This window comes from Sciurus vulgaris, assembly GCF_902686455.1.
Source record: "Sciurus vulgaris genome assembly, chromosome: 16".
NCBI classification, from domain to species: domain Eukaryota; kingdom Metazoa; phylum Chordata; class Mammalia; order Rodentia; family Sciuridae; genus Sciurus; species Sciurus vulgaris.
The window spans coordinates 27,301,684-27,326,438 of record NC_136477.1 but is presented as its reverse complement, the minus strand read 5'-3'; the positions used below and the strand labels follow the sequence as shown (position 1 = coordinate 27,326,438).

The 24,755-nt window shown below is 51.3% G+C and overlaps 3 protein-coding genes and 2 pseudogenes across 7 annotated transcripts in view; 3 read left to right on the top strand and 2 right to left on the bottom strand.

Moving 5' to 3' along the window:
• DLEC1 (DLEC1 cilia and flagella associated protein) overlaps positions 1-7,460 on the top strand; it is a 52,470-nt gene extending 45,010 nt beyond the window's left edge. Inside the window, 10 exon segments of the mRNA XM_079116237.1 lie at positions 2,429-2,634; positions 2,730-2,846; positions 2,937-3,062; positions 3,174-3,268; positions 3,614-3,698; positions 3,839-4,051; positions 5,539-5,700; positions 6,579-6,732; positions 6,977-7,143; positions 7,146-7,460. Coding sequence (XP_078972363.1) covers positions 2,429-2,634; positions 2,730-2,846; positions 2,937-3,062; positions 3,174-3,268; positions 3,614-3,698; positions 3,839-4,051; positions 5,539-5,700; positions 6,579-6,732; positions 6,977-7,143; positions 7,146-7,304 — 1,484 coding nt within the window. The 3' untranslated portion in view covers positions 7,305-7,460.
• Positions 1-24,755, bottom strand: part of SLC22A14 (solute carrier family 22 member 14) — a 130,175-nt gene that overhangs the window by 63,191 nt on the left and 42,229 nt on the right. The window lies entirely within an intron of this gene.
• LOC306647199 (3-ketoacyl-CoA thiolase B, peroxisomal) lies at positions 7,605-17,486 on the bottom strand. 3 transcript variants are annotated; one of them, XM_079116254.1, is made up of 12 exons: positions 17,233-17,486; positions 16,971-17,064; positions 15,964-16,021; positions 13,971-14,050; positions 13,629-13,671; positions 11,808-11,906; positions 10,609-10,689; positions 9,270-9,526; positions 8,904-9,083; positions 8,586-8,641; positions 8,328-8,473; positions 7,605-7,990 (listed from the first exon to the last, which is right to left on the bottom strand). In XM_079116254.1, exons 1-12 carry the CDS (start codon positions 17,401-17,403, stop codon positions 7,915-7,917), a joined length of 1,341 nt encoding a protein of 446 aa, XP_078972380.1. In that variant the 5' UTR covers positions 17,404-17,486; the 3' UTR covers positions 7,605-7,914. The 3 variants fall into 3 exon arrangements, with proteins under 3 accessions (XP_078972380.1, XP_078972381.1, XP_078972382.1); XM_079116255.1 differs by having other exon boundaries at positions 9,270-9,460; positions 17,233-17,484; XM_079116256.1 differs by having other exon boundaries at positions 16,971-17,101; positions 17,233-17,366.
• Positions 19,244-20,864, top strand: LOC306646742 (guanine nucleotide-binding protein G(i) subunit alpha-3-like; annotated as a pseudogene). Its single transcript has one exon. The product of its transcript is annotated as a guanine nucleotide-binding protein G(i) subunit alpha-3-like (transcript).
• LOC306645840 (fatty acid-binding protein 5-like) lies at positions 21,485-21,899 on the top strand (annotated as a pseudogene). Its single transcript has one exon. The product of its transcript is annotated as a fatty acid-binding protein 5-like (transcript).

The window sequence follows — 24,755 nt, the reverse complement described above, 5'->3', positions numbered from 1 at the left end:
AGGTGTTTGAGGCGTCCCCAGGTTGGGCCCCCCTGGGCCGACGGAGCCTGTGGCCAGTGGCAGGGCCTGGTGCTCTCGGGTGTAAGCTGCCTGCAGGAGATGTGCTGTTCTAGAACGGCTAGATCTCTGCAGCTCTGAAGGTGTTGGCAGTCTACCCTCTCACCATGTTTTAAATCAGTGTCCCCTTGTGTTTCTACTAGTTTCTCTTTACGTTTTTAGCTGCTGGTTTGGTCAGTGCATTTGAACCCAGGATGTTCTTCTCAAATTGAATCTTTTACCATCTGTTTTGTTCCTCTGACCCATGGAGTTGAGCCCCACTGGCTAAATTGCAGTTGCCCTCTATAGCGCTGCTCTCCTTGGTGTCTTTCATTGGCATTCACTGGCAGCTCCTTGCCCATTCCTTCATTGTCACCCTTTATGACTTTGATGTGTATTTTTGTGAACAATGGACAGCTGAGTTTTTTTTTAAAACACAACCTGACATTCTCTAGTTAATGGGAAAAGTCAGTCTATCCATAAATTTCATCCATCTTATTTTAAGATTGATTTTGCTTTATTTGTTTTTCTAGTTCCTTCTTTTTGCGGCCTTTGTCTATCTTCCCTGTTCACTTTGGAATTTTGCTTCAGCTTCCCTTCCCTCTGGTGGTCCCTTCCCTTCCTTGGGCTTGTAATCACATGCACATTTCTCTATCTTTACCTGAAAGGTTGTCCACTGGGCTTCAGGGTTGTGGTGTAATGGATGACCTTGGTAAGAGGCAGGTGCTAAGTAGGGAGTAAACATAAGACACGAGATCAGGAACCCCGGGTGTGTTTCTGCCAGGTATTCACCAGGGCCCAGCCCAGTGGCTGGCATTGTAAGTTCAAATAAATCAAGTGCTAACAGGGGAGTGGGTGAGAGAGAGAGGGCAGAGACGGCGTGTGGGTAACTGGTCCTAGCGGCTGTGAGAGGGAGAAGGGGAACTGAGGAGGTGGGCGGGCAGAGGGCAGCTTGTTCATCTTTTTTTTTTTTGGCGGTGCTGGGGATTGAACCCAGGGCCCTGTGCTTATAAGGCAAGCACTTTACCAACTGAGCTCTCTCCCCAGCCCTGCAGCTTGTTCATGATGGTGGACCTGAACTTGTTTCAATGCTGTCGAAAAGCAGTTAGATGTGATACAAGTTGGTTATACAGGAGAGGGGATACTCGACATGGCGGGTCCCTAGTTAAGGGGGTTAGGAGCAGGGTTGAAGGAGGAGCAGGGGAGGGTGGGACAGATGCAGACAGACATGTAGTGTGGGGACAGGTCTTCAGGGAACTTCTGGGAGATGAGGTAGGGTATCGGGTTCAGATGGAGGTGTCGTGGGAGAGCAGGGACAACTTGTTGTCATGGTTGGGAGGGAAGGCAGTGGGGGGGCAAATTTACAGGTGTGGCAATCTCTTCAACTTGGAGACTTTCTCCAGTGGTGCCCAGGAGGGGACAGTGCAGTTCAGTTTTTCCAGGACTCGGCCTTGCCAGGTGAATGGGAAGATGCAGGAGTAGACAGGAGATCGTCATCAAGGCAGAGGTTGAAATGGAGGCTCCCAAAGACTCACCTGACTGGGGAAGGAAGTGAAAGCAAACAGAGGCTGATAGATGGAGGGAGAGAAGGTAGCGGGTACACGGGGTCGGAGGGCCCATCCTGACAGCAAACAGGCTGTGGTACCACAAACCGCTGCTTGCCCCAGCGCTGCTTCAAGCGGCTCCAGTTACGGAGGAAAACCGCGGCTTCTTTGCCCAGCTTGCTCCAAGCGGTTTGGCACGGCTTCTTGCTCCTTTCGCTTACCTAAAACCGCTGCTTCTCGGGCTTATGGCCGGACCAGCGGGACAGAAGACGCCTACACTTCAAAGGTTCATCAAGCAGCTTCCCGTTTATTCAAATAACACCCTCAATATATAAGCAGTCTCATGCCTAAGCAATTGTAACCAGATATGTCCATCCAATCCTGTTAAAGGTCAAGCAGTCACTTGCTCAAGCATACATGTAAAGTATATCTGTCCACGCGCTAGGCGGCTGAACTGATTATAATACAGCCAATTGTAAACGCCTTCTGCTTTTCTCCATGCATAATCAGAACGCCGTTTGCTCTCTGCCAGTCGCCATCTTTAGATGCACGTGGCGTAACCCTGGGCCCCGGGTTCCGCCCACCACACTGTGGTGAGAGTGGAGTGTCTGGGTCCATGCAGGTGGACATGAAGTTCTGGTATTGTGATCATGAGGGCTTCAGATGATTGAACCAGATGGCGTAAGTGTGTGAAGACTATTTTTTTAAAGCAAGAAGTGCCTGGAGGTGGTATTAGAAAGACAGTGAGGTCCCCTCCACCATGGGCATGGGAGAACAGGAAGGTGGAGGCTCCAGGGAGACCCCTGGCTCCTCCTTTGTTCCTTGCTCTCTCCCCATGTCTGCCCCAGACATCCGCCTAGACTGGGTCACCTATGTTCCAGAAGAGAAGGAGGACAAACTGGTGGATCTGCTAGTGTTTTATGGACCACCATTCCCACTGTGGGACCAAGCCGGAAATGAGGTCACATATCCTGAGACCCCTGAGAGTAGCAGCTTACTCTGGTCCCCAAGTCCCTCCAGTGTGTCAGATTCCAGCCATGCAGCTACTTCATTGGTGAGCAGGGGTATGGGGGCAGGGGAGTTGGTCACTCAGGGTTGCTGTATAGCCCAGGGTCCAGCCGAGCCTGTGCGAGCGACTCTTGGTGACAGGTGGAGACCCACTCCAGTGCCAGCAACAGGGCTGCAGAGCCGATCATCTCAGTCATACTGCAGGGGCATGAGGGGGTGCCCTCCAACCTCCCATACTATGTCAGCCCCAAGCAGGTGGTGAGTGAGTCTAGATGGACCTATTTCTGTGGGTTTGCCCTGACATCTCAGCAGGTACAGGGCAGTGCTAAAGCTGCTATATCCATGCAGGTGGTCCCTGCTGGAGGAAATTGTACCATCTGCATCTCCTTCACACCCATGGTGCTCAGCCCCCACATCCAGCAGAAGGTGAAGTGTACTGGCTATGCCCTGGGTTTCATGAGCTTGGACAATGAGGTGAGCCTCCTGGCCTGGGATGGGGGCCATAGCCACTGTTTCTCTCCTGGGTGAGGAGAGAGACAGGTCCAGGGACCACGATAGTGATCAATGGTGAATTGGGCTTGGTAGGTAGAAAGAGAGATTCCCGGAAGGATGCGTCGCCTACAGGACTTTGCCGTGGGACCCCTGAGACTGGACCTGCATGGGCACGTGAGGCGTGCGCAGTGAGTGGCTGGGTGGTCCCTTTCCTCTCCATCCCCCTGTGGGGACGCCCTCACTGTCACTGGTGGGGCCTCAAGGTTATTGGAATCAAAGGATAAAACTTCTTCTTGGGCTTCTAGAGTAAACTATGCTAGGATATTCCCAGGAGTAGAACAGGAATCCACTCCTAGAGTAGAACTCCCTGAGAAAGCTCCCACCCAGGCTGACTCCCCTCCTGCTGGGGGCTGAGGGGAGGAGAAGCCAGCTGGGAAGCCCAGGGAAAGGCTGGTCAGAGACCAGGTGAGCAGAGAGGAGCAGCCTAGAGGCCCCAGATACCTGCTGCCCCAGCAGTGTCTGTTGCTGGGCAGACTAAGCGTGGAGCTGGACAGCAGTGGCAACTTGGAGTTCTGGTGTCAGGCCAGTGACCTCATCCCCGAGCAGCCCTGCTCTGGGGTAAGTGTGCTGCTTCCCCACCCCTGGCCCAGCCAGTTGACCTGGACCCTGCTGGGGCACTGGCCTTACAGCCCCAAATCCCCTCCCCAGAGCCGCAGGGTCAGATGAACCCCAGCTTTCCCACTTCTGTGGCCACCCAGGTGCTGAGTGAGCTGCTGACGACCCGCCACCTGAAGCTGATCAACACTACGGAAATTCCACAATACTTCCAGCTCCTGGTCTCCAGGCCCTTCTTTGTTTCTCAAGGCCAGGCTAGCCAGGGCCACAGAGCTGGCTCTGGCCAGGAGCAGGAGTATGGGGAGACAGTGTCGGAGGTCATGCCACTGGAGCTCCACCCACAGGAGAACATGCTGGTCAGTGGAGGGATGCATGGCTCTGGCCTCACTACGTGCTCGCGCTGCACAGCCGGCACCTGCATACCACCCCAGGCACACGTCCTCTGCACAGATGGCTTTCGCATGTGTGGAGAGGCTGGACAGAGCACACCAGCCACACGCCTTCTCCAGACACACCCAGACTCTCCCTCCATCCCTCACACTGCTGTGTCCTGGGGGAGGCCCACGCATTCCTATGAGCACCTTCTCTTCACACCCGACTCCCTCCCTTCTCATGTGCCCCCAAGAACCTCCTCACGGAAGTAGAGGAGCCAGACACAGATCTGCGGAAGATGGTGGGTGAGCTCCTTGGTCATTCCTCCTTCTGGGACTGCTTGGAGGGGAGATAGGGAGACCAGGGCACAGCTACAGGTCCCCTCCACCACAGCCCCAGAGCTCTGCCAGAAGACTCTGGGCTTAAGTATTTAAAAACCCTTGGGTGGCTCTGAGGAGGCCCCACAGCTCCCGGAAAAGGACATTACACAGTGGCACTGCCTCTCACACTGTGTGCAGATATGCTCAGGCATCTGACTCCTGGGCAGAACACTCTCCTCAGTTCTAGATCCAAACTCAAACTGTAAAACCAAATTCCCCATAACCCTCCAGACCCTGCCCCACTCCAAACTCCAGCCTTCCTTTTGCAGTGGCTTTTCATCTCAGCAAGTACTACCTGCCCCCAGTGCCCAGGTCAGAGCTCTCTGTCCCCTTCTTGAACCAATTGCCAAGCCCTATGGATGCCCCTAACTCTCAGTGCTTCTCAATTGTCCTCATCTCTACATGCATATCTTGTTCTATAAGAATGGTTTCCAAGTCTGGCAACACATCAGTGGCCTTTAAAAATCTTGTTAAAAATACAAGCTCTCAGGCTGTACTTCCAGAGAGGTCATGATCTTGGCTAAGGTCCAGCAATCTATGTTTATAAAAAGTGCCTCAGTTGATGCTTATAAGCTGGCACCAAGGAACTGTCTGGGAGCCAGGAGTTCAAGCCCCATCCTGCTGGCCTCAACCCACGAGTGCTCCTGAAGCCCATCTCCCCACAGCAGCCAGAGTGACCCTGTGGGAGGCAAAGCTGACTTGGGCACACCCTTGCATGAAACCCATTATGTCCTCACTGTCCTCAACCAGAACCCAGCCCTAGTCATGCTGGGAAGGGGCAATCTGCTTATTGTCCCTCACTCTAACCTCTGACTCCTGAGGGCACCAACAGGGGAGTGCTGGATGCATGCAGCACAGGTGCAAGGCAGCACTTGTGGGAACAAATGTGCCAGGCGGGGACACTGCGGAGCTGTTTGAGGGGCAGCCTGGACCAGGCTGGGCCCTGCAGGCTGCACTAAGCCAGGGCTGAAGAGACAGATCTTGCTGGGCCTTCAGAGGCTCAGGGGTTGGGGGAGCAGGATACAGCTCCAGATGGGGAAGCAGTGCCTGCCTGCAGCAGCTTGAGGTGATGGCTGTCCATGTCTGTACAGGTAGATGTGTCCTTCTCGCTGTCCCTGGAGCTGCTCTCCTACCAGAGACTTCCGCTTGACCAGATGCTGCCTGGAGTGGACATCCAGCAGAGCACAAGTGGAGAGAAAGAGATGGTGTTTACTCAGGATCTGCTCCTGGCGTTTACTAACCAGACCACTCAGGCTAGTCCCAGAGGGTTCCCCAGGGCAGCGGAAGGGGTGGGACCTAGCTGGGAGCTGCTCCCTGGAATGAGGAAGATACCACCAGGCAGGGCCCTCATGTACGAGGAGCTCAATCCACTGCCCTGAGGGCACAGTCTGCATGGAGAGAGAAGTCCTTATCCTCACCTGTCTCAGGAGTGCAGAGTCAGGTGAGGGGCTGGAGGGTGGGAAATGAGGGAAGGCTCCCTGGAGGAGGCGACAAGTGAAGCCTCTCTTTGAGGGAGAAGAGAAACCACATGAATAGTCAGGCTGAAGAAGTGGCCTGAGGCTGTTGTGAAGGCTCCTGTGGGGCTCCCCTGGCCAGAAGGTCATGGGCCATGGTGTCGAGCCGAGGGGAGCAGGGAGCCCAGGTGTAAGAAGGAATGGTGGGGGTGCCGGAGTCCAGAGAGGTCAGAAGCCAGGGACAGAGCAGGAAAGTCAGAGCACTCCTGCGCAGAGCTGGGCAGCTGCTGGGGCGAGGGCTCTGGCAGGCAGGGCACGGGTGGGGAACCTGAAGGTCAGGGCCAAGGCGGGATGGCTCAGGATCTGAAGAACTGAAGGCTGGGGAGGGAAGAGGAAGAGCGGAGGAAAGAGGCTGACCTCCAAGGGAGCAAGGCTGGCACCAATGGAAGGAGAGCCGAGAGTGCTGTTATGGCCTGTCACTGTGCAGAACCCCACCAGCAACCCCTGGCTTCTGATGGCAGTGCCAGCCCCTGCTGCCCACTGTGCTTCTGCCACTGCTCTGCTCAGAGGCATTGGTGCTTGGGGGCACCAGTGTTCCCTGTGATCCAGTGACCCTGGCTCAGACCAGTGGGCAAGGCCACTTCATTCCCCACCAAGTTGGAGTCTCTGTTCCCCAGGTTGTGCCCCTGCGGGCCACTGTGGCAGTGCCTGAGCTGCAGCTCTCCAGCAGCTGGGTGGACTTTGGAACCTGCTTTGTGAACCAGCAGGCAGCCCGAGAGATCTATCTGATGAACCTCAGTGGCTGCCGGAGCTACTGGGCTGTGCTGATGGGTATGTCGGGCCACATATTTGCCCCCTGTTCCCACTATAGACTGGCACTTCCGGGCTCATATCACCTAGAATTTCTAGAGACAGCCAGTCCCCCAAACTTGTGACCACAGGCTTCCCTGTCCTATGGTGGTGGCAAGACCAGAGGCGACTGCTGAGATGGGCTGACTGGGGACAAGTGAAGCCTTCTGGCGTAACACATGGATTTGCCTGTGCCCATGTGTGTCTTCCCTTCCCCTTGATGCAGGACAGCAGAGTGCCACCGAGGAGGCTAAAGAATTTGGGGTCTCCCCAGGCAGTGGGTTGCTAGAGGCACGACCCACCAATGCACCCCCAACCTCTATCACCCTGCAGGTGTTCTTCACTCCCAGGTACAGCCCCTCCCCACCTTCTGGCACTACCCCCGGGGCTGCCCAGGGCCCTGTGAATCTCACCCCCTCCTCTCCCACAGGAGCAATGAGCTCTATGAGTCCACGATGGTGGTTGAAGGCATGATGGGCGAGAAGTCCTGCGCCCTACGGCTCCGGGGCCAAGGCTCTTACGATGAGACATTCATGGAACCTAAGCAGCTCTGAGGCTCATCCCGCCCCACAGCCCCAGACCCAGCCGAGGGAATGAGATGGCACAGGTTGAGGAATAGGCGTGCTGGGCAGGGGCACGGACTGGGGAGTTCTGAGCAGGTCCTGGTACGGAGGAGCCCCCTCCAGGGTAATGGTCTTGGCCTAGGCCCTGCATCGTAAGTCCCCATAGCTAACACAAAAAACAGCCCAAGCCACCGTGGAAACCATGGCAGTTCAGACGCACTACTCAGATGGAGCACACCGAGGTCCAGCAAGGAAAACACAAACCCTTGGAAAAATCCAGAGCCACCAAGATGAGGTAACACACGTTTATTATGTCCATTGTACCTCATTCATGAGGCCACAGTTCCCTACGATTTGCATGATCGCCTTGTAGCCTGGGTGACCCAGAAGACTTTGTCTGGCCCAGCTAGAGGAGGCCGGGTCGTATGGCCCAACACGCTGCCTGTTCCTGTACTGCATCATCAGTGTTCACAGTTTCCAAATTAGTGGACGTGCTTTCATTTGTCACCACCATGCTGAATGTCCCAGGTGGATTTGTTCCCTAGAGTCACTCTCTGGCGGCCAGAGCAGGGCCATCTGGGTAGTGCCTTGAGCGAGGGACTCAGTTCCCAGGGTATTCGAAGACAGCGGCGGCTCCCATTCCAGTGCCGATGCACATGGACACCACTCCATATGCCCTGGCAAAGGGAACTGCGTTGGCGGCACAGGCACTCTGGGCCCAACCACCAAACCCCCCACCAAGGCCTCCTGACAGGGGATGCAAAACCAGAAGATCAGATCTGTGGGAAATCAGTCCCCTGACACCCCACCTCGGCACACAATCACAGTGGCAGATGCCCTCTGAGACCAGAGGCTCTTTCAAGGCTGACCCTCAGGGACACCAGGGATCATGCCCCTGTATGCCCAGTTCAAAGTGCATATGCGTGAATGTTGACCTCCCCAGCCCCCCGTGTCGACACCCCAGTTCAGCATCCCCCACAACACCCCAGGACACCCCATGGGGAGCAGCCTCACCTCTTCCCACGGCGCTTCAGCTCATTGAGCAGCGTGATGACCTGTCGTGCCCCAGTGCAGCCCAGCGGGTGGCCCAGAGCCACGGCACCTCCCAGAGGGTTCACCTTCTCAGGGGGGATTCCTAGCTTCTCCACACAGTAGACAGCCTGGAAGGAGCCAGAGCAGTGCCTAGAGACTCTGGCCGCCTCCGCTGAGCAACTTGTCCACTGGCTCCCACTGGGTGCCCAGGGCCCAAGCAATGATGAGACTAAGACTCACCTGGCTTGCAAAGGCCTCATTGATCTCAAAGATGTCCACATCATTCACTGTCAGCCCTGCAGGCAAGGTACAGACCTGAGGTGATAGAGGTACCTGGCAGGCATCTGAGTCTCCCCAGACCCATGCAGGCCCACAATTGCCTAGTGTGCTTGGAACTTTGGGACAGGTGAATGGGTCCCAGCTATGGGTCACGAAGGCCTTGGGTATAGGGTGCCAGTCTGTCCCACCTTCACTCTGCAGCACCCACAGGGCCTCCCCCAGTACCGAGCAGCAGGACATGAGGGGACTCAGGCCTAGGGTGGGAAGGAGAGGACTGACCTGCTTTCTCCAAGGCTGCAGGGATGGCATATGCAGGTCCAATGCCCATGATGTCAGGTGGGACCCCAACCACTGCATAGGACCTCAGGACTCCGAGGATGGGGAGGCCCAACTCTTCTGCCTTGGACCGCCGGGCCAGCAAGATGGCAGCCGCCCCATCGCTCACCTGGCTAGAGTTTCCTGGGGAGGAAGTATTGGGGTGAGGAGGCATCAGGGCCAAACAGAGGAGAATCTGACCTCCCATGCGTCCTTGCTGAGGGACCTGGTCTACTCCAGGCTCCACAGTAGAAGAGCTAGCCCAGTGGCAGTGCCTGGTGGCAGCCCCTGTTCCAGCCATGGCCCAGTCCGGGTCTGGCCCATGCTCACCAGCTGTGGTGGAGCCCCCATCCTTGAATGCGGGCTTCAGTTTGGCCAGGCCCTCCATGGTGGTGTTGGGGCGGATTCCCTCATCCTGGGACACAGTGATGCTCCTCTTGGTGCCCTTGTCATCGTGGATGGTGGTGGTCACAGGCACAATCTCAGCACGGAAACAGCCCCTGCTCTGGGCTCTTGCTGCCCTGCCAGCAGCAGACAGCAGGCTCAGCTCCCTGGAGCTCCCTTCCTCATGTCCCCACTCTGGCCCACTGTGGCAGACACGCAACTTTAGCCTGCTGAATTCAGGGACATGTCTAGTCCTAGGGGACACCTGAGGAACTGGCTGGACGTCCTGAGGAAACCCTGCCCTAGGGAGGGGGAGGCTTGCCTGGGGTAATCCGGCGCCTCCTTTGCTGCCGACCCCAGGTACCCACATCATGGCCAATGCCAAACTCAAGTGGGAGAAGGGAGCCCTTCGTCCAAGAACTGAGCCTGTCGGTTGCCTCTGCTCCACTGAGGTTGGAGCCTCAGGAACATTCGTGATGGCTTCTGCCAGCTTTCCTGGTTGACCCCAACATCTGAATTGCACCCCTTCCCTAGGACCCCCAAATCGAAAGTGACGTATTCCATACTCCTTGACTTCTTTTCCAATTCAAACAGAGTTGAACCCCAAGGCATTTAGGGTTACCCTTAACAACCCTATGAAACTACAACACCTAGGGGCATTTCAATGGGAGGAACCCAGAGCTTCCAACAAAGCCCACATGCCTACCTGACCCAAGAGGCTAACTGTCCCTGCCTTGGAGAAGCCCACCCGGCCGGGGCACCACTCCATCTCTGCTGTCCTTCCTCAGCCTTGTCAGGGTTGCCCACCCAGTCTGTTGCTGCCCCAAAGGCCTGAGCCCCTGGGATCCTGTGATGTCAGCACCTGCCCTGGGCTCGGGATGCTCAGGCTGACCCAGGCCTGCTCAAGAAGCTAACAGAGCAAGTCCACGGCATCGTTGGTCCCACACTCCAGGTCCCCAGGAAGCCTCTAGCTACCACGTTCAGTTCCCGCGCAGTGGCTAATTAGAGAGGAGTTCTGGTTCTAATGCCCCTAAGAACAGAGGGGGAACTGAGGCCCAGATAGGGAGAAGGCACTCAGCACGGGCAGTCAGCTAGGCAACAGGGAAAGGCCACCAGCTCAGAATGGCACTGCTTCCTTTCCATTTTCCAGCTAGAGGAGACTTGCAACCCCCTAGTACGCTACTGTACCCTTGGGACCAGTCCACCTCAGACCTCAGACCACTCAGGATGGCCTCACAATCTCACCCTCCAGCCCTGGCAAGGTCCCACCCCAAGCAGCACTCACTTCTGCTGGGAGGCCAGCGCAAAGGTATCCTGCTTCTCCCGTGAAATGCCAAACCGCTCAGCCACATTCTCCGAGGTTATCCTAGGACAAAATAGTACCCCAGCTGGGCATAGCTCTGGCATCCTGGGGACCAGGGTCATGCATGCCACAGAGACAGTAGTGAGGAATCAGGCAATGTCACCCCACTCCCAGCATGGGCATGGGGCAGATAGGAGTCACCACTGCTGGCCAGATGCTCAGAGTTCATACATCAAAGACACCCTCTCACAAAAGAGGGAGGGCAGCCTGCATTTGCAGCACAGCTGGGTGAGCTGCCTCAGCACAGAGGAGAGGGGAAGGAAGGTTTATTGGGGCACTCACTGCCACACTTGGCCAGCTTCCCCTATGCCTCAAGGGCAAGCGCTTTCACATGGGGTGATGAGAATGCCACCTGGCCTTTGGAAAGGCCAAACCTTGGCTTTCTGCTCCCCATGGCTGGGCCTGTCCTGATCCTAGGAGCCCAGATCCATAGCTAGGCCTTGGAGCCTGAGCTTCTGCTTTTCAGACTGTCCTTGGAGATTCAGTGTGTGGACCAAGACAGAGTCCTCTCCAGCCTCAATCTCCTCATACATCCATGGGAGGCAGGCCTCCCTGCCCACAGGCCCTGTAGATGCACAGAATTTAATGGCACTGGCTGCTGACCAAGGTGCTGGACCAATGCAGCGTACTTCACAGGTTGCATCTGACAGGCCCTAGGTCCCTCACCAGCATGTTCAGGGATCAAAAGCTCCCAGCTTTCAACACTCTAGGCTCCCAAGGATTGGAGGGATACTGCTATCTGCCTACTTGTCACTGAGCACCTCAGAGGGGGCATGACAGGGTGGGCTATGTTTGGAAACTCAGGTTCAGAGATTTGGGGGCCTGAGGAACAGGAAGCATAAACAACATCAAGTGCCATATTCAGAGTCCCTAAAGAGCAGATGCCAAAAACAGGAAGTAGGCCAAGCCTTGGCACTGCCAGTCACAGATGAGAAAGTTCTTCAGTACCTGCACATACATGGCCAAATAAGACTGTTCAGGGGTTGAAGATACTCTGCAGGAATGAGATTAGACTCCCAAAGTCTACTACTGACATATGCCCTGCTTGACTATCTAGTGCCTGCTCCTAGAGAGACAGAGCCTGGGGGCACAGGTACATGGAGCTACAGATGGGCACTCACCCCATGGGGATCAAGCAATCTCTGGCCTTCTCATTCTCCAGCAAGCGTGAAGTAATATTTCCAGGGTTCCCTCTGTCAGCCAGGGACATGGACTCCACCCTAAGAAGGAGGAGGAGGAGGAGGGAGCTGAGTTCCAACAGAAGCATACCCAAGGATACAGGGCATGTGGCAAGTATTGAGAAATAGCCAGGAAGTGCAGTGCCCACGAGACAAGCAAGGCAGAGCTGGGTCTGGGTGTCTGTCTCTACCTCCACCCCAGACCACACTCCAAGGGGCATACTTCCCTATATGTCTATTGAACCAGCCAATTGGTAGTTCCCACAGAAAGCTTTGAAATATACATCACAGTCCAGAAAACATATGCAATAAGTGCAGGCCTTGCCCCCAAAGTCCACAATTCAGATGGAAAAGAGAAAAATATATTTAAAGTCAGGACAAAGATCACATCTAAGAGCAAACTGATTTGCAATGCAGGAGATATGATGGGGTTGAGAGGAAAGCCAGGTAGCCTCTATAAGTGCTGTGAGGAGGGAGGCATAAATCTTCAAGACTAATACCAGATGACCTTGACAGAGTGGTGCTCACACCACTAGTTTCAAATCTTTTTCAGGCATGAAAGCTCTGTAGTATCAGCCACAGGGCACACATCCTGTGGTGTTAGAGATGTTTCTGATTCCATTTAATCCTCTTAAAATCCTTGACAGAGCTGAGGTAGGTATCCCCTTTTAGAGATGGTAACACTGAGGTCCTGTGTGCTAAGGAATTGAGGATTGTCACCTAGCTTGGATTCCATCTTAGGCACTCTGGCTCCAGAGTTCACTCCCAAGCCCAATGCTAAGGCCCAAATCATCAGTCTCCTAGTGCCACATTCCATAACCTGATTGGGAACAGATGCTCCCGTAGGAACTTGTGAGGACAACACCACTTCTCCTCAATTTACTTCCCCTCACCCGCTGCTCTACCCCAGTAAGAAAGGGACACGAAAAACATCAAAGGGCAGGCTGGGATGTGGCTCTTGCCCTGTCAAAGTCCCTGGTTCTGGTGTTGGCTCTCATCCAACTAGGACATAGGTCAGGAAAACTCCAGTACAGGTCAGCATGAACCTGGATAGGGGCCAGCAATGTTTCCTGTCAATAAACACAGAAAAGCAGTCGAAACATGTCAACCCGGGCTGGTCACCTCCTGAGCCTGCCAAGGCCTACCTCAGCCTGTCTTAAAAGCATCAGAAACCCCCATCCCCTGGCCCAAACCTGCAGGCACTAAAAAAAAATTCTGGAGTTACATTTCCTGCAAGAAAAGATGGAGACATGGTTTGGGTGTTGGAGACAGTGACCATATCATTAGATATCTGACTATGTCCCTCAGAAGTCAGTATGGAGCCAGAAACCTAGGTAAGTACAAGGGGACAGACACCTGAGAAAATGAACAAATAATCAAAAATGAAGGACTGTTCCCAGTTTTAGGGAACTAAAACTTCCACTTCTCCCAGTATAATCAAAAATCAGTAAGAGCTGGAGAAGAAAGTCCAATGGCTATATGTTCCCATTATTCTGCCCACACACTCCAGCCAGACAAATTTCCAAGAGAGAGAGAGCTTGGAGGCTACCTGCCCTCCCTTGCTAGTGTTCAGATGTGAGCTTTTCCTGAGCAGTAAGAGTTGGGGGCCACTCCTAGACTGCATCCAGAGGGACCCACACCAAGCCAGCTGCCTAAAGGAGCCAGAGGATGATCCTGAAATCAAGGCCTCTGCGAACTGAGGACAGGGAAATTAGTTTGATTGTCATTGTTGGTTAAGGAGCTCTGGCAGAAAGAAATTCTTACCCACAGGCCATGCCAATGTCATAAGACCCATTTCTGATGCCACCTGCAACAAAAGCATTTTATAACCATCCTTGACCAAGGTCTGTCTGTCCTGGGAGCAGCAGAGCCCCTGTCCCACCTGCTCTCTAGGTGACACTCAGCCCAGCCCCAGAGACAAACACCCAAGAGGGTCCTGGAGATGTGGGACAGTGGCGAGGGAAGCTCCTGCAAGTGTTTTGGGCTCAGAGTCCTCTCAGAAATGCTCACTGCTGGCCCAGGGGACAGCAACATCACTGACCCTAACCCTCAGGGGCAGGACCAGGCCCTGGCTCTGGCCGAGGGCGCCACCCAGTCCCAACTTACCAGCTATGTTGGCCACTGCCTGCAGCCCTGATGAGCACTGTCTGTTGACAGTGGACAGAGGCACAGTCTCTGGGATGCCACTGGAACAGAAGATGAGAGGCGCAATCAGCAACCCTGCCTGCCAAGCTCTCATGGACAGCAGGCCTGTGCTCCAGGACCATGTGACTGCCCCATTCAGAGGGTGCAAAGATCAGGGGAACAACCTGGTAACCCTGAGCCCATGCCAGGCCGATCCAGGGGACAGGGGTGGACAGAACTCATCTTTACAGGTGCATGACTCGCCCCACCAGGCCCCACAAGCACATCCTTCAATCTTATGATTCTCCTTAAGCCGAGGCACAGAAGCCTGATCAGGCCATAGAGGTCCTACTTTTTCTCTCTCTGATGATTGAACAAATACAACTAGACCTCTCTGCTTCCCCCAGAGAACAGAGCAGTGGACTTGTTGCTGGGACAGGCCACCAGAGTAAAAGCCAAGTCTCAAATATAGGCCAGCAACCATCCCCACCCTCCCCAGCCTTACTAGTAACCACAAGGTTGAACTTGCATGTCCCATTCTCTCCTCTTGGGCCTGTTCCCATCTGGATGGGCACCACTGTTCTAATATCCCTTGCCCCAGGACTCCCATGCTCTCACACTGGGCTCAGCTTGGGGCTAGGAGGGCTGGTCTTTCAGGTGAAACCTGCCTAGGCCAACAATACAAAGACCTGGGGACATTTCCAGGCCCTCCTCATACATAACTAGAACTTTAGAAAGTGAATGCACCTGGTGATTCTGGGGTGCAGCTTGGAAAGTCCTGAGATACTGCCCAGGCCAGACTCTGCAGAGGGCCTCCCAGGTGGATGGCTCTCTAGGCCTGTGCAACCCAGCCCAGCTCCACTCATCCCATAACACCAGTTACCACTCTTCACTGATTCCACCAAGTTTTCCCAAAATCCCTACTGAGTATGGGGATCCACTGGTGTCATGCTGAGGTGCTACAGTACCATGCCCTAGAGGAGGTCTGACCAACACACAGAGCATATATACTAGTGGAGAAGAAGAGCAAGGCCAGATGTCACAGCAGCATCACAGGGAAACACAAGGCTACCTACTGGAGAGGAAGGTCTCTCACTGTAAGCCTGAGAGCTTAGGGAAGCCATGTCCAAGTGGTGAGGCTGTGTTTTGGGCAGGATTTAGCTGGGGCAGAGACAGGAGGTAGGGGCAGCACTCCATGGGGACAGAATGGGCAGAGCAGGGAGGACAGGAAGCAGATAGTTTAACTGACTGAGGAAAAGTCAAGGAGTGAGCAGCTGGGAGATGAGGCTGGGGGTTGTTCTGGAGACAGGCAGTGGGAGACCCTGAACTACAGGCTCAGCAGTGTGAGCCTCTGCCAGTTCCTAGAGGTTTGGTTTCTTTTCCTGTTCTGTCCCTATTATTTCAACTCCATACAGACTCGAAGGACAAAGACAATGGGGTCAGAGGCTACAGGTAGAAACAATGGAACACCCCCGGCCCATCTGGGAGAGCAAGTGGTGAGGGGCCAGATGATCAGGGCTCTGCCCAGGCTCCCCCTTCCCCAGAGTCCTCCAAATCTCCCAGTCTCTACTGATGGGATGGGTCTGTAGTTCCCAGCTTGCTCAACTAGCTAGGAAGCAAAGTCACTGTTCAAGGTGTTCACGTGGTCACGTACCTAACAGAGGAGGAGAGTCCACACTGCCAAAAAGTACGCAACAGATTGTTCTGAATAAAAATCAGGCCACAGAAAACCTTTGCTCCAGTCCCACAGACCTGTATGTCTTGGCTCTGATCTGCATAACACACCCTTTCCCCTCCCAAAGAAGGGGAAAGTTTGGGTCCAAAGAGCAGGATCCCAAGCATTCTGGTTGCCCTGACATCTTTTGACATCTGGTTTCCATCCTGATCCCCACTCCCAATGGGCTGAATTTTCAGGGTCCAGGACCCACTAAGGAGTCACAATGGCCAACCCAGAGGTAAAAGTAGAAAGGGTTACCTCAGAAACTGGGCAATTCGTGCCATGATGGCCCCAGCTCCAGGTTGAAGCACATTTCCTGTGGGAGGGAAAAAAGAAAACCTTTATTGAATGAGACTGGTGTCCTGGGAATTGGGGCGCTGCTGTGAACCAGAGAGAAAACATTCCAAATCTTTCTTTCTAGTCATTGGTAGGCTCACTTGAGACTTTGGAATTTCCAAGTATGGAGTAGGGGGAGTCAGACATACAATTTATTCAGGTCATATATAAGCCTACATGTTGTAGGGTTCCAAGCTCACTGGTCAGTGCAAATTGCTGTTCCAAAATCAGCACAAGCTGGGTAGTTGTCCTCTTCCACATAACATGGAAGATATAAGGGAAAGAGGGACACAGTGCAAAGCTTAAGGCCACATTGGTGTTTGGGCAAGGGAAATATTCTGAATATGTACACTTCCCCCAAGTCATCCTGCTCCAAGAACTATTGTCACTGTGAAGAGGAGGAACGGTAATTAGTGGCTTAAGTGAAGAATCATTGGATGAAATGGCGTCATATACTATGTTGCTATAGTTCAAGGGAAGAGCTGTAGGGGTGGAAAGCAATGTTGGATCACAGCTCAAGGCCCTATGTTCAATACTGTGTTGCAAAATTTGCAACTCCCATCCCAGTGTCTCCATCTGCAAATAAGGTGCTGAACTTGATAGGTTTTGGCATTCCCTCATCTCTGTTCTGGCACAGAGCATATAGAGAACCTTGGCTTCAGGTCTCCTGAGAGTTCTGGAATCCCTTGACACTAGAATTTCTGCACTTGGGACACCTACTTTTCTCATACTTATTAGGCAGAATACATGAGGAGGAGCAAAATGTGTGCGGTTGGGGCTGTACTGGCTCACAGGAGGAGATCACATTGAAGTCAGTGGACTTCAATAGTTCCCTTCGGTGACAAGATAACTCGGGAACTGGAAGACAGGACTTTGGAGGGACAGGAAGACCAGGAGGCCCCAGCGCAGCGTCTGGGTGGTGCACTCACCCACGGAGATGTCCCCCAGCTGCTCAGGCCTCAGCTTTACGTCCTGGAGAACCGCAGTCAAGACGGCCGACAGAAGCTCATCTGGGGTGGTGTCCTGCAGCGAAACGCGCAGCTGCGGTGAGCCTGGCTCGCTACATCCACCGCAGCGAGAGAAAGAGACTGCAGCTTTCGTGCCGACCGCCTCCGGCCCAGGGCTACCGAGTTTACGACCCGGCCCCAACTCCCACCGTCTCACCCCAGGGGCCAACCCCGGAGGCCTCACCTTGAAGCCGCCGCGGCCCGCTTTGCCGATGGCAGTCCGCCGTCCGTGCACCACCACCACGTCTGCGGCGGAGGCTTGCGGGAAGCTACCGAAGCACGGCGCGGCCTGCGGCGCAGGGCGCCACTCAGGTCGGCCCTTGAGGTGGCCCAGAACAACCTGCAGCCTGAACATCACACCGCCAGGATCGTTCGACTAGTCTTGGGCCTCGCCGGCAGACAGTAGGAAATAAAACTCTCCCGCGCAGGCGCGGATCCGCCCCTGGGTCTTTAGAGCCTCAATGCCACCGACAGCACTGCCCGACGGATGCGATAGGTCCTCCCAGGGTCCCGCCCACTCTGCTTCAGCCAACCAGAAGGGGCGTCTCCTGAGGACGCGCCCTCGCCTTCTACCCGGCCCTCCAAAGCAGAGCCCAGAGGCACCGGGAGGAACCGCCTTCTGCTCAAGGTCCCATCTATTATTTCAGGACCAGTCAGGATGCGGACAATTGTAAAGCTCCGTCCATAGATACTCTGGAAACCTTTCCACCTTTGTCAAGATTTTTGCAGCCAAACCGGAGGCGTGTCCCTAACACCCTGTATTTTTCTTGAAATAAACTGGACCTCAACAGGAGTCCCTTCCTCCAAATCTCTGCCCACTGCCGCCTGTCAGTTAGAAGGCCAGATCACCTGGAGCCCCCTTCGTGGTCTTTTGCTTTGGTTAGAGCTAGTCGTGAATTTCTGTTCCCCCATCCCAGTTAATCTGCTCTGCTGAGCTCTGGATCCCAGCACCCAATCCTGAGGACCTGAATATTTCTGATACCTAGTCCTCCTCCAGAGAACTCAGGTTTTTCCAAAAAGTCTTTCCAGAAGAAAGCAGGCAGTCTGCTTACTTGGATTCCTGGCCAACGCAGAAAAAGGATTTTATGAAGTGCTGACGTGTGACAAGCTCTCTGGACAGAGGACATCCCTTCCCACACTTAAACGCCAATTTGACATCCGTTTGGAATGATTCGATTGGTGCCTATCCTCTCCTTCGGGAGGGGTCCACACTAAGGCAGAGAGGATCCGTTGTCCCTGGAACCTTCAATGTGCTTGACACTTAGTAGGTGATCAATAAAGACCTGATTAACTATTGAGCAAACCAGGGCTCCTCCAGTATGTACTATGTCTTAAACCCTAAAGGGCAAGGTCAGGTGAATTCCTACTCTGGAGGTGAAAGCTGGCCCATTGGGTGGGTTCCAAGGGGTTTGGCAGAGGCTTCCAGACAGCTGGGCCCCTCCTTGTGGGCTCAGGCCTCAGTAGACAGAACCAGGAGTACCAGCTTCAGCTGCAGCTGCTTAGGAGCCTGCTGCCCACCACCAGGTTGGGGTGACCATGGGTGTGCCACATCCCAGGTCCTGGCCTTGCCAGTGGACTGCTCTTCTCGAATCTGAGAACCTGATTCCAGCCACACATCTTCTGATATGTGGAGATCAGTTGTGTCCTGACATCTTCCTTAGGATTATCTGTTGATCTAAAGCTATTGATCTGTTTTTAAGGAAAGTACATTGTTTTTGCACTTTTCATTCTAGAAAAATTGAGAAGTATATTTGTAAAAAGCATCTATTATCCTAACCCCAGAAACAAACTCTAGTGGCATTTCAGCATGCTCAGACATTATCAGTGACTGCAGCTTTCTCGCAGTGTCAATGTGTTATGTCAGACTGGTTCCTGGGCCACTTAGCTTCTGAGAGCTCCCCAGCCTTACTCTGCGTGGGTTCTGGATATGCAAGATAGCCCTGAGGTATGACATTCCTCTCCAGCATCCCCTGAGCAGCAGAGCCCCAGTATGACAGTGCCCCCAGGATCTGCCCAATTCTTCCCAGGAGGCAGTCCTGGCTCTGCTTGCAAAGGGAAAAGTCATAGTTGGAAAGTAGATTGGTGGGGGTTGGCGGCAGGGAAGGAATGAGAAGTTATTGTTCAATGGATACGGTTTGAGTTTTACAAGCTGAAAAGACTTCTAGAGGCTGTCAAAACATGTGAATAGGAGCTGACGGAGAGGGCCGCCGCCCAGCAGTAGACACTGTGTGAGTCCGCGGAGCTGCACTTTCAGCAGAGTGTGAGAGAGCCCGGGTCCGGTTCCCTCTCCCGCCGCTGCCAAGGACTGCACGTTGAGCGCCAAAGACAAGGCGGCGGTGGAGCGGAGCAAGTTGATCGACCGCGATTTGCGGGAGGACGGGGAGAAAGCGACCAAAGAAGTGAAGCTGCTGCTACTCGGTGCTGGAGAATCTGGTAAAAGTACCATTGTGAAACACATGAAAATCATTCATGAGGATGGTTATTCAGAGGAAGAACGTAAACAGTATAAAATCGTTGTCTACAGCAATGCTATACAGTCTATCATTGCGATCATCAGAGCCAGGGGGCCGCTAAAGATTGATTTTGGGGAAACTGCCAGAGCAGATGATGCTCGCCAATTATTTGTTTTAGCTGGCAGTGCTGAAGAAGGAGTCATGACTTCAGAACTAGCAGGAGTAATTAAACGGTTATGGCGAGATGGTGGGGTGCAGGCATGCTTCAACAGGTCCAGGGAGTATCAGCTTAATGATTCTGCTTCATATTACCTAAATGATCTGGATAGAATAAACCAAACCAACTACATTCCAACTCAGCAAGATGTTCTTCGGACAAGAGTAAAGACTGCAGGCATTGTGGAAACACATTTCACCTTCAAAGATTTATACTTCGAGATGTTTGATGTAGGTAGCCAAAGATCAGAATGAAAACAGTGGATTCACTGTTTTGAGGGGGTAACAGCAATTATCTTCTGTGTGGCCCTCAGTGATTATGACCTTGTTTTGGCTGAGGATGAGGAGATGAACCGAATGCATGAAAGCATGAAACTGTTTGACAGCATTTGTAACAACAAATGGTTCACAGACACTTCAATCATTCTCTTCCTTAACAAGAAAGACCTTTTTGAAGAAAAAATAAAGAGGAGTCCATTAACTATCTGTTATCCAGAATATACAGGTTCTAATACATATGAAGAGGCAGCTGCTTACATCCAGTGCCAGTTTGAAGATCTGAACAGAAGAAAAGATACCAAGGAGATCTACACTCACTTCACCTGTGCCACAGACACCAAAAACGTGCAGTTTGTTTTTGATGCTGTTACAGATGTCATCATTAAAAGCAACTTAAAGGAATGTGGACTTTATTGAAGAGGGTGGATGTTAGTAAAAGCTACAGCAGTATGGAGTGTTGAGACCAGACATCTTTTGCTGTCTCATGGGGCAGCTGCAAGCATGACGGGACCAGGGAATGGCAGAAGCATGCAGAATCTTAGCACTCTTTAGCACAATCTTCTGTATTAGGGAACATTTAATTGACATGAGATACTCAATTCAGACATTGGAATTGGAACAGCTATACAGCATGGTTTCCTCATCAAGACATCACTTGGATTTTATAATCTCAAATGTTTAGGGCAGATCTGAAGTTGAGGTGCTGCATTCTAGAACAATATGTGGCTTAACTTTTTTTTTTTCCTTCTTAACAAATCACCAGTAGTTCATTTCTAAAATTTTTTTCATCAAGAGAAGAATAACTCATCTACTAAATTTTACTTCTTTATTTGCAAATAATCTTTATTAAAACACAGTCTTAACTATGTATATGATGTCACCAGATCATCTTGAAAATATTCCTTTTAGTAGGAACTCTTCGTTTTTAACTCTTGGTGTGCTCAGAATATATATCCATAATTACTTAAAATTCTCTCCAGTTATAGGGGCTATAAATGCAGCTTTTTTAAAAATAAATTTATGTTACTATTATGTTGAAAGTAAACCGTGGTGGTTTCTAAATGGTAATTACATTTGAGAGGTCTGCAATAAAAAAAATGTGAATATATAACACTATTGATCTTTACACATAAAAATGGTTAAGGTGATGAATGTTATGCCATGTATATTTTGCTACAACAATAAAAAGACATTATTGAGACAAATGGAGAAATTGAGTATTAAATGATGCAAAAGCATGACAGATTTTGCTAAACATGATAGCATACTCAGAGTTCAATTGGTCTGTCAAAGACCAATTCTAAAGCATATTGGTATGAAATGACCCTGTGACTTGGGCATTTGAAATACCTAAGCAAATCAGGAGAGAAAAATTTAAAAGGATATAGGAAGTAAATGTGACCATATATTATTAGTTGCTAAATCAGAGATCATCTCTTCTATATTTTTAATCATAATAAAAACTGTTACACAGCACACTACCCGGGTCGGAACCACTCCCCTCGCCATGCCCACCATGGCCACCATTCAGCAGCCGGAAGGAAGATGGCACCTGGTGGACAGCAAAGGCTTGGATGACTACATGGAAGAACTAGGAGTGGGATGGACTATGCGGAAATGGGCACAATGCCAAACCAGATTGTGTCACTACCCTTGAAGGCCAGAAGCTCAACATAAAAACTGAAAGCACTTTGAAAACAACACAGTTTTCTTGTACCCTGGGAGAGAAGTTTGAAGAAACTACAGCTGATGGCAGAAAAACTCAGACGGTGCATTGGTTCAGCATCAGGAATGGGATGGGAAGGAAAGCACAATAAAGAGAAAATCGAAAGATGGGAAGTTAGTGGTGGAGTGTGTCATGAATAATATCACCTGTACTCAGGTCTATGAGAAATTAGAATAAAAATTCCATCTTCAATGGCGGGGCCCAAATGATGCATCCTTAGACTGGCTTTCCATCATCGTTCCCTATTTTTCTCTTTCCTACATCCCACTTCTGTTTCATGGGTCAGCTCCTAAAAAAGCAGTCTGTGCATACAAGATATCTTCTTCTTTTCTTTTTCTTTCTTTCTTTCTTTTTTCTTTTTTTTTTTTTTTTTTTGCTTTGATACATATTGCCTAATTTCCTAGTTTTTTTTTTTTTTTTTGGAAGAGGGGAGGACTTATTTTCTGGTTTCTATCCATCACCCATTGGCCAGGGGATGTGAACTTCTTCACACTCCCAGGTTTGTGCGAACATCACAGCAATGAGTGTTCTAAGAGGCATCCCATGGGGTGACAATGGAGACTCCCCAGAGGAAGAGATAAAAGGAACTAGACAGCTGAGATGGGTTGTTATCAGGATACACAAGTTAAACCCATGTGGAACAGGCTGCCATGAAACTGGAATGAAATGGTGGATTAGCATGATGGAAATCTGGATGCGAGAGTTGTGTGATAGAAGCATGGATAGGAAGTGAAATTAAGATGGTAGAAATAAACCCGAATTTAGTAGAATCCACAACAATGCAAAAAGGCTCAACCCTTCAATTAAAAGAGATTTAAACATTAAAAAAAAAAAAATTCCATCTTCAGTTTGGACCGGAATTAGCTGCAAGAATGAAGAAGCTCAGTTCAATGAGCAAATCTCCACATTGCTGCTGCTGCTGCTGCTGCTTCTTCTTCTTCTTCTTTTTTTACTGTGTTCAATTATCTCTATCACAAATATTTTACATGCAACTATTTCAAAGTGTTGGTTTAACTAAGCTTATCCCTTTGGTTAGTAAATAAATGTGTTTGTGCTAATAATAATAATAATAAAGAACTGTTTTAGCCAGGTAGGGTGGCATATGCCTATAATCTCAGTGACTCTGGAGGCTGAGGCCAATCTCAGGAAAGCAACTTAGTGAAATTCTGTCTCAAATAAAATAATAATAATAGAAAAATTTAAAAGCCTGGGGATGTGCCTCTAGGCTAATCCCCAGTACCCCCCACCAAATGTTTTAAATTGAAAAGTACAAGCACATAGTCCCTTTGGACAAACATCTCGCTTGCTGACTTTCTCTAAAGTAGTTAGTCTAAAATTATGAATTAGGAATGAAAAAAATAAAAAATAATCTTTTCCTACCTGGGTGGGGAAATAGAGGGGAAGTTTGAAAATATCTTGAGACATCTGAATATCTCACGGCAATTGTTTTTTCATTCAAAAAATTTTTTTAGAAAAAAATGTCCCCAAATACATTTTTTCAGTCAAAATCTTTCCAACTTTAGCTTAGACTCTCAGAAATAAGAACAGGGAGCCAGAAGAACCAGATCCCCTGGTCCCAGAGCAGTCACTCTGGGAGCCTCACATGTAACCAAGGATAATTCTGCTCCTCAGCTGGTCCTCGTACCAGGAATGGACTTCTCTTCCTCACCAAAGCCTTTGGGCCTCTGGTGGATGGAGAAATTTGAGTGGTGGGACTGGGTATTGGTAAACAGTGGCAGTTAGAGAATGCCTGTTCAGACCAGGCGAGAGTGACTCCCAATTTCCCCAAGGTGCACTTAGAATCACTGAGCACAGCACAGCCAGGGCCACTGGGCTATGAAGGAAGAAGAGAGGACTCACTATCAGTTCAGCACAAGTTGTTTCCAAATGGCCAGCTGCCATGTGCTGAATGATGCAGAACAAATGCTTTCCAACCCCACAGGACAATCCCTGTTTCCTCTGATATGTACTATGAAACACCTTCAACATTATTATAATACAAACAATCCCTGAAAGGAGGAGAGAAGATGGAATGGTTAGAGAAGCTGGACCTGTGAGATGACCAGGCACTGTTCCCAGGTTTTCTTTTCTCCTCATATATCTCAGAGTGCACTGCAAAAAGTAGCAACCCAGAAACTAATGAGTACAAAGAAAAAAAAGGAAAGCCTGCTCTCTCTAGCCAAAGGACCAGAAAATAACTGTGAAGAGAGGAAGGAAGAGAGAAAATTTTAGACAATAACAATTCTACTCCAGCAGAGCCACAGAAGAAAATGGCCCTACTACCCACTTCCAGGCAGCAAAAGCTGAATGGGGAGCCGACACTTTGCTCTGCTCCCCCTGCTGGAGTGTCAGAGGAAGGCTTGGGGAGAGCAGACTTTCACCTCCGCTCAGCGGTAGCACGCTGCCCCAAGGCTCAATGGAGCCCACTTGGGGAGCAATGGCCCCTCTGCCAGGCTGGTGCCATCGGGGACATAGTTGGTCCAATGCACCACCCTACTCCAGCAGGAAAGAGGCACCTTTCCCTCTGCTTTGCACCCCTGACCTGGGATGTTACCTGAAGAACCTGACCCTCTCCCTGACCTGACAGAGACCACTAGCAAAAACAGAACATAGAAATAAGCTCCAGAGACTCAGAATAGAGTAAAACAGGGCCTGGGTTCAATCTCCAGTACCATAAAAACACAAACATGACAAAACAACCAAGCCAGGTGTAGTGGTGCAGGCCTGTAATCCCAACTACTTGGAGGCTGAGGTAGGAGGATACATGTTTGAAAGCAGCCAGGGCAACTTAGTGAGACCCTGTCCCAGAAGAACATAGAAAGGCTGAGGATGTAGTTCAATTCCTGCCTGGCACATGGGAAGTTGTGGGTTCAATCACTAGTACCAGGAATCATCATCATCATCAATTCAGCAAAGAAATAGAAGGTGGAAAGAACTAAATTGAAATTTTAGAACTTAGAGTAAAATAAGCAAAATAAAAGCCTCACAGGATGGGGTTCTACTGCATATGGACACAGAGGAAAAAATCTATGA

Coding starts and splice junctions, on each gene's coding strand:
- LOC306647199 (XM_079116254.1), bottom strand. CDS start 17,403: ATGTTCAGGCTGCAGGTTGTTCTGGGCCACCTCAAGGGCCGACCTGAG. Junction 9,527..10,608: donor GCGCTGGCCTCCCAGCAGAA/GTGAGTGCTGCT, acceptor TGTCTGCCACAG/TGGGCCAGAGTGGGGACATG. Junction 9,084..9,269: donor TGGGGGCTCCACCACAGCTG/GTGAGCATGGGC, acceptor CTTCCTCCCCAG/GAAACTCTAGCCAGGTGAGC.